This window comes from Garra rufa, chromosome 5, assembly GCF_049309525.1.
Source record: "Garra rufa chromosome 5, GarRuf1.0, whole genome shotgun sequence".
Lineage (NCBI taxonomy): Eukaryota > Metazoa > Chordata > Actinopteri > Cypriniformes > Cyprinidae > Garra > Garra rufa.
In genome coordinates, this window is record NC_133365.1 from 4,379,958 (window position 1) to 4,388,624 (window position 8,667).

At 42.7% G+C, this 8,667-nt stretch overlaps 1 protein-coding gene across 1 annotated transcript; it reads right to left on the reverse strand.

The window, feature by feature from the left end:
- Positions 1–380: 380 nt before the first annotated feature.
- LOC141335350 (interferon regulatory factor 2-binding protein 2-B-like) lies at positions 381–3,939 on the reverse strand. Its single transcript, XM_073840777.1, has 2 exons — positions 3,014–3,939; positions 381–1,535 (listed from the first exon to the last, which is right to left on the reverse strand). The coding sequence occupies exons 1-2, from the start codon at positions 3,783–3,785 to the stop codon at positions 781–783; spliced, it is 1,527 nt and encodes a 508-aa protein (XP_073696878.1). The 5' UTR covers positions 3,786–3,939; the 3' UTR covers positions 381–780.
- Between the last annotated feature and the right edge of the window lie 4,728 nt (positions 3,940–8,667).

An 8,667-nucleotide genomic window follows, 5' to 3' on the forward strand; every position in this document is an offset into this window, starting at 1 on the left:
CCAAAGGAAAGATTGTTTACGAGCTCCTTAAAGCACAGCATGTGAGTAAAAATAGACGTGGTGTGTCGTCTTGCACGCAGCATTAGGTTACTCCACATGGAGGCCGAAAACAATGTGTGATACAAGTCACAGCTTGCGTGTTAGAGAAGAAAAAAAAAACAGAGATACTCTTCCGAATTCAAGCATTCTCGAGTTACTTTAGCTTTGCAAATGGTGGTGATATCGGTTACCATTATAGCCGATGAATTCCCAGCATGCACCGGTATAAAATCTCCCGAAGTGCCGCTTAGTTCCCTTTTCGCACTCGTCGAGGACGTTGCATCATCCTCGTCGCATGATTCAGCGAGGCCAGACAATAAGCCAACCACAGACACGTCAGATTGTTATTACAAGGTCAGAAAGTGTATTTGGCAATTTTTAAACAAGTGCATACAATACAGCTAAAAGCGTTTCAGTTTTTGCCAAGTGCTTAAAGAGTATTAGTCACATTCTGTGTTTAAACATGGACTGCCACCAGCAGGTCTACTAGTACACAGAGCGTTCGCTCTGAACAACCACTGAATGGGGGGAAGGGGGGTTTGTTATAGTGCGTACATACCGTTTTATCTTCGAAAAAATATGGAAACACAACGTATTCAAAAAAGGGAAAATCAAAAAAATTATACAGCCATGTTTACCAAGTGTACAGTTCCCTTAAGTTCATATGTACATGTCCGTTAGTTCACGTTAGGATGGTATGCAATATGATTGGTGTGTGTTACGCGGAGGCAAAAAGAAAAATCAAGGGTCCCGCTCCTTTTTAACCTTTACGTCCCCAGCCAAAATGGTGGCTATTTCGCCCTGCATGAACGCCCAGGGTACGTTGGAGCCGACGAGCGGGCATTTCTCGCCGCTCGGGCAGTAAACCTCTCCCGTCGCCCCCTGCTGTTTGATGCTCTCGCGGGAGCACGGGAAACAGAACTTGTGCGACGGCACGGACGGGCACTGGACGAAATGTGTGTCCTCGAGACGCTCGTGGCACAGGGTGCAGCACAACGGCACGCTGCCGGGCGGCACCGAGGAATCGGGAATGCTCTGCGGGTGCCCGGCCTGCGGGTCCATGCCTGGGATGTGCGCGGTCGCCGTTCCCGACGCCCCCAACGCGAGACGCCTCTGTCCGGCCGAGGGCGACTGCGGGCTTCCGCTGTTCCGCCGTCCCGCGGCCGCCGTGGTCGTGGAGTGCACCTGGTTGCCGGCGTCTTTGGGCGAGCCGGTTCCGGCGCCCGCGTTGTCCGCGGCCAAGATGAGCGCTGCCATCGGCGACTGGCCGTTCTGCACGGCGGTGGCCGCCTCCGGCGGGGTGGTGCGCGAATGCGGGGAGATCGTCGAGGGAGGAGCGGCGGCGAATCCCGGCAGGGCCACGGAGGGCATTTTGAGCACCTCGGATGGAGACGGCAACCACGGCTGACCCTCGCCGTTGAGCTTGATGGCGCTGCCCTCCCCGTCCGGCTCGGGAGAGGGTTTCCTTTTAATGCCCCGAGAGTGCTTACCGCGGTCTGCAGGGAGGAAGAGAGAGAGAGAGAGAGAGATAAACACTCGACTTAGAGACGCAATACTTGACTAAACAACCCTTCACTAGTTCAGCGCTTCATGCATGACCTGTTGTTGGCACTATTTTCTGGCTCCAGACAAACTGTGCCATGCGCCGACCACCAGATGATGAAATGGCAGCAAAGGGCATCTGTTACGCTTCCAAACATTACGAATGCGTAGTCTAGAGTTTAAAGCATGCCTCGAAGAATACACGTTTATAAACATGCATTTTACAGCATGTTTTGGCATCGCGTATTATTCCAAATACTGATTCCAGTTAAAGAAATACGACCAAATCTGGAGTTCAAAAGCATGCTGTGATGTTTTAAACATCAAATGCATGGGTAAATGAGACTTTGAACCGTCTGGAGTTTTACAGCATGTCTCAAATGGTTCTAAAGGTTGATTCTAGTGTAAAAACACCAGTGTGGACACAAAATGTAGAGTTTAAAAACATGCTCTGACTGGTTTAAACAAATGCATGTGGAAATAAGAATAATACAACGTTTTACAGTACGCTTTGACTCCGCAAATTATTCTAAAGACTCAATCCAGTTATAAAGACACAAGTGTGGACACAAAATCTAGAGTTTAGAGCACATTCAGATGTTTTACACACTAAACGCATGTATGATAAAGGCTGAACACTGTTAGGAATGAGTTCAAAGCATGCTCTAGTGAGAATTGACATCTCACATTATTCAAAAGACTGAACTCCAGACACAAAATCTAAAGCTTAAAAGCATGCTTTGATGTTTCAAAAGCCAAATGCATGCATAAACACGACTGTGAGTTGCTTTTACAGCATTACTTAAGGTCGAACAGGTACAATTAACAATGTAGACACAGAATCTAGTTTTAAATGTTTTAAACTACTCTAAATGTTGAATAAAGACGTATAAATGTTATTTTAGACGCAAGATGCACGCATGGACGTGCAAAATAAACAGTCTCTATTCTAAAGACTGAATCTAGTTAATAAAAAAAATACAAGTGATGACACAAAATCTAGAGTTTAAAGCGCATTCTAATGTGTTAAACACCAAATGCGTGTATAATAAAGGTTGAACACTGTTAGAAATGAGTTCAAAAGCATGCTCTAGTGTTTTAAAACGGAGAATGCATGAATAAATATGACTGAATAATCCGGAGCAAAATATTACGCAGAAGATTGAACTCCAGACACAAAATCTAACGCTTAAAAGCGTGTTTTGATGTTTCAAACACGACTGTGAGTTGTTTTTACAGCATTATTTAGGTTTAAACAGTTAAAAACAAAAACGTGGACACAAAATCGAGTTTTAAATGTTTTAAACTTCCCCAAATGTTGAATAATGATGTAAAAAATATTATTTTAGACGCAAGATGCACGCATGGATGTGCAAAATAAGCAGTTTCTATTTTAAAGACTGCATGCATAGTTAAAAGCAACGATCAGTACCTGTTTTTAAGGCACTGGAGCTGCTCTCGTATCCCATCCTGTGCGGCATCGGTGCATGCTCCTTCTTGAACCGGGAGTCGAGGCTCTGCAGAGTCATCAGTTCCCGCACCGTCTTGCCCTTCTGTGTCCAGTCGTCGAGTCTCTTGTGTCCGTCGCTCGGGTCGCTCATGCTGTCTGCGCGGTGTTTGTCCTTCATATCGTCCCCGCGCTTGCCCACATGCTCCGCCGTCAAAACACCCGGGGGGATCCCCATCTGCACGGATCTCCCGTTGAGCGCGTGCACCGGCGGGATGGTCCCGTTGACCAGCGGAACCAGGTTGGGAGGCACGGCGCCGGCCCGACGCGGGTTCGGGCTCTGGCGGTTCAACTCCGGGGGCTCGTCGGGCTTTGGAAACCCGTTCGGCACCGGGATCCCGTTCGCCTGGCGTCCCCCCTGGTACTCCGGACCCAGTCTGGGGGGTCTGTCCGACGCGAGCGGGTAGCGATCCAGCGGCTGCGGAGGACGCGAGCCCGGTTCCGTGTGGTTCATGGGCTGGATGTCCTTTCCCGGTTTGCCCACCGGTCCCGGTGATCTGCCCTCCTGGAATCCGTGTGCGCGCTTCAGCTGCCGCGCGGTTTCGATCACAAACTCGATCCGGTCCGCTCCCTCGTAGTTGACGCATCCGCGACACACGGGCTCGGTAAAATCCCAGATCATCGCCCACGGCATGCGGGGCAGATCGCACAAATAACACGACTGCCTGCGCGAGGCAGCGACAGCCGCAGACGACATGCTGCTGAAAAACGGGGGAAAGGGGCAAAAATGTGCAACTAAATTCTCCGAATGTTGCCTGCTCCGACAAGGAAAAAAAAATGATAAATCTCGTTGTAGTTTCCCACCCCGTCCGAAAAGCGAGAAAAACGGCGAAGTTACGCTCCGAAGTTCATGGCAGTGTGCGCGCTCCAGCCCGCGAGCTCTCGGTGTGGGAGCGGTGACGTCACCGCGCTGCTTCTATTTACTTGATTCTTCGACAACTCGCTCTGCGCATGCGCGCTGCGCTCCCTCCTCAATGAGAGCAGCGTATTTTTGCAGGCGTCATTTGATGGTGTCGAAGAGCCATGAAAAACATCGACTGAAGGGGGGAGAACGTATCTGAAAGTGTGTTTGTCCTACTTGCTGTGCGAGGAATAGAAACGGAATTAAAACGTTAGATTACTAAAGTAAACCAATTATGTCACATTTTTTATTCTCTGACAGAAAAGTCGATTTCCTACTAGGCTGTGCAATACATTACCAATCATGCACGGGTTAATATTTTGGATAAATTGATAACACTTTATTTTATAGCTATTCTGTGCTGTCAATATCATTTGAAATCTTTGTGTGGGGAAACAATGTCACTAACAACAGAACTCAAGGTTTATTCATACCACTGAGAGAGAAAAAAAGTCCAATTACTCTGTTTGGAATGGATTAAGGCCCAATTACAGATCCAATGGTAACCAAAAATCCAAACCAAATACTGGAAAATATATAAAAATGTGAGCAAGATGTTAGATTATTAAAGTAAACACATTCATTCACATATTTTATTCTCTGAGAGAAAAATCGATTTGGTTTGCTACTAGGCTAATACATTGCCAATCATACACGTGTTAATATTTTGGATAAACTGATTTATTTTATAGCTTTTCTGTGCTGTCAATATCATTTGAAATCACAATGAAATCATTCTTAAGTAACTTTGTGTGGGCAAACAATGTCACTAACAACAGAACTCAAGGTTAAATACCACTGAGATGAAAAAAAGTCCTAATTATCCTATTTGGAATGGATTTTATGGGTTTGACAGTTTATTACATTACATCCTGTTTGAAATTGGTTTTATTATATCAGAGTGCCAACATGGTAAAAATCATCCAATTCTGTGTGAATAATCAAGTGTTATTGATTTTTTCAAAGGTTGTAGAGTTCATAAGGCCCAATTACTGATCCAATGGTAACCAAATACTGGAAAATATATAAAAATGTGAGCAATATATATGTAACTAAGATGTTAGATTATTAAAGTAAACAAAATATATCACATATTTTATTCTCTGACAGAAAGAGATTGATTGGGTTTCCTACTATATGCAGTACATTCCCAATCATACACGTGTTAATATTTTGGATGGAAGATGTAAATCTTTCGTCAAACAGAATATAAATCATTTTATGGCTTTTCTGTGCTGTCTGTATCACTTTCCGCCCTGTTAGTGTTTGATGACATCTATAAAACAATGAAATCATTCTTAAGTAACTTTGTGTGGGGAAACAACGTCAGTGCTCAAGGTCAATTCATACCACTGAGATAACAAAAGTCCTAATGAGTTATTTTGAGGTATTAGTTGGTTCATCAGTCAAAACATGGTAAAAATAAGCATCCATTTTGTGTAAATAATCAAGTCTTATTGATTTTTAAAAGTTGTAGAGTTTATAAGCTTTTGCAGAACTAACGACCCAATTACAGATCCAATGGTAGCCAAAAATCCAATCTAAATACAGTAAAATGTCTTTAAAAGTAAGGAAAATATATGTAATTAACAGATTAGATTATTAAAGTAAACCAGTTGTATTACATATTTCATTCCCTGACAGAAAGATCAATTGGTTTCCTATTATACAGTGCATTCCTAATCATACATGTGTTAATATTTTGGATAACATGTTGAACTGACACGTTTTAAAGATGGAAATCTTACATCAATCAGAATATGAATCATTTTATAGCTGTTCTGTGCTGTCAGAATGTCTTCCTGTCCTGGAAGTGTTTGATGACATCCATAAAACAATGAAATCATTCTTAAGTAACTTTGGGTGGGGAAACAACGTCACAAACAACAGGTTAATTCAAGTTAACCCTTTTTTACCATCGAGATGAAAGGTGTCCTAATTACCCTATTTGGAATGGATTTTGAGTTATTTTGAGGTAATAGTTGGTTTGACAGTTTAATACATTACATTACATTACAAAACTATCACATTTTGTGTAAATAGTCAAGTTTTACTGATTTTTAAAGGTTGTAGAGTTCTCCAGTAAAAAACAACAGCAAGAGTTATTTTGAGGTTTTATTTGGTTTGTCACCCAAATACATTCCCTGTTGTTTAAAGTAGTTGTCGAAATGTCAAAACTTCCATGTTTTGAGCAAATTTTGTCTAAATAACCAGATTCTTATTGACTTTCAAAGGTTGCAGAGTTCATAAGGTTCTGGAGAATGGTAACGACCCAATTACAGATCCAATGGTAACCAAAAATCCAATCCAAAAATGGGAAAATATATCAAAAGGTGAGAAATATAATTATTAAGACATTAGATCACATATTTCATTCTCTTACAGAAAGATCAGACCGGTTTCCTACTATTTCCATTATTCCATATTGTCTTAATATTTTGGATATAATGTTGAACTCGCAAGCTTTAAAGATGGGAATCCTTGATCAAACAGAAGATTAATCATTCTCTAATCATTTTATAGTTGTTTATGTAATATAACTTATATAATATCCAAAAGACAATGATATCATTCTGAGGGAACAAACAACAGCAAGTGTTTGCAATGCACTTTATTTTGAGTTATTTTGAGGTTGAATTTGGTTTGTCACTCAAATACATTCCATCGTGTTTAAAACTAGTTATCAAAATGTCAAAACTATCATCCTTTGGGCAAATGTAGCTTTTAGTTTCTATTCTGCCTGGCATCCAATTTTACGTAAACAGCCAGTTTTATTGACTTTTAAAGATTGTAGAGTTCATCCGGTTCTGCACAACAGCAGTGACCCAATTGGAGATCCAATGCAATGGTAACCGGTTGCACAAAAGCGTTTTAAAAGTGCACTACTGATGGCTGTGAGTAAATGCGATCTCAAAACCCTCACATTCCAGCACGCCTGCCAACGCAACGTCACGCGCCACTGCATCCCTTTAACTCTTCCATAACCTCAAACTGCAAAAAAAAAAAAAAAAAAAAACAAGCTCTGGAACGAGCCGACGACTTCCCAGCAGTTCTTAGGGAGTTTTCACTGATTTAATCAGTAGTGCACTTGGGAGCCGCATGTGTGTCTGGAATATCTACGTTGGTAGATTATTCATCCGCACTGGACTTCGTTCAGCCTCAAAGCCTGATTCATGCCTGCCAAGAGCATGTGATTCATGACGGCTGGCAAAATTATGGAAAGTCCCATAGCAAAGACCACGTGGTTCTGTCTCTCCAAATTCTTTTTTCATGCATTTATGCATGACCGAAAGCGAGTCAGCCAATGATTGTACTCAACTGCATGTAGGTCATAGGTGCAGCTCTTCCAAAATGAAAGCAAACATTACGATTATGTTGCACTGTGAAATAGGGAATTATGTCAACGTTGCAGCAACGCCGTTTTTCCCCTCGCTCCTTCTGTCTGATCTTCTCGGGCGAGGTGATTCAGGAGCCGCAGGCACCGAGTGGGACTTGTTTTTGCAGGCACTCATGAGGAAGAAAGAGAGTTAGGCACGTACCTCACCCATCCGTGGAAAAACAAACCAAGCCTAAACTGGCAGCAGGCCAGAGATCCGTGAACATGCTCTGCTGGACGAGTCGCTGCAAAGCCAAAAACACGCTGACAGCGAGTGCATGTTGGGCGCAGCCCAGAAACATGATCAGTGCTGCCTTTTTGCATTTCTGTTTTGACAGCAGAATTTACAGCAGGTGGTCAGGAAGGCTCATAATGTGTCTAAAAGTGAGATAAAAAGGAAACTATGCAAATGCACGGCTCATGTAAATGTAAATGATGCAACACGTAACATTACGCCTGTTAATGCACCACCGTGACACTGTGCACAAAAGGCACGAGTCAGCAGCAGCAGGGAATGTGAATGACACGCAGAACAACGTCGGCCGCTTCTGCGTTCGAATGGAACGCATTGTTCTGTGTTATGGCTTTAAAGTGCAGCATAAACACTTTGTGCGCTCGCCACAGCGAGACGTAATCCTCTCCAGTGACTAACGTGTGAGATTAGAGCACATGTTGCTTACTGGCTTTTTTCTCTGGGCTCAGTCCTTTACGCAGGCTTTCCCTTGTCGTCATGCCAGCTTGTTTTCTAGGTAAACCTCCCCCTCCTAAGGCTCTTAGGTAAGCTGGTTTAGTAGAATTGGAACATCCCTCACCTAAGGCCTCGTCTTGACAAACTCACCCCTAGTTGCCTCCATCGGGAGGTAGTCTTGTGAATCCGCTCCATATTGCACAATCTACTTTGTAGGGATATTACGTGTCAGTGGCCAGCAGACGTGTGGTTTACTAGTGCAGGGATTTGATGGGGGTTGATAGTTTAGCTAGTGGCCACAGAATCCTAGTGAAAATAAATATACTAAAATGTATTTATAATACATTTATTTTACGCTAAGTATACTACAAATACATTTACATATTATGCACTTAATAAAAATACCATATGTGACCCTGGACCACAAAACCAGTCATAAGGTTAAATTTTACAAAACTGAGATATATACATCATATGAAAGCTCAATAAAAAAATCTAAACACTGAGAAAATCACCTTTAAAGTTGTCCAAATTAAGTTCTTAGCAATGCATATTACTAATCAAAAATTACATTTTGATAGGTTTACAGTAGGAATTTTACAAAAAATCTTCAT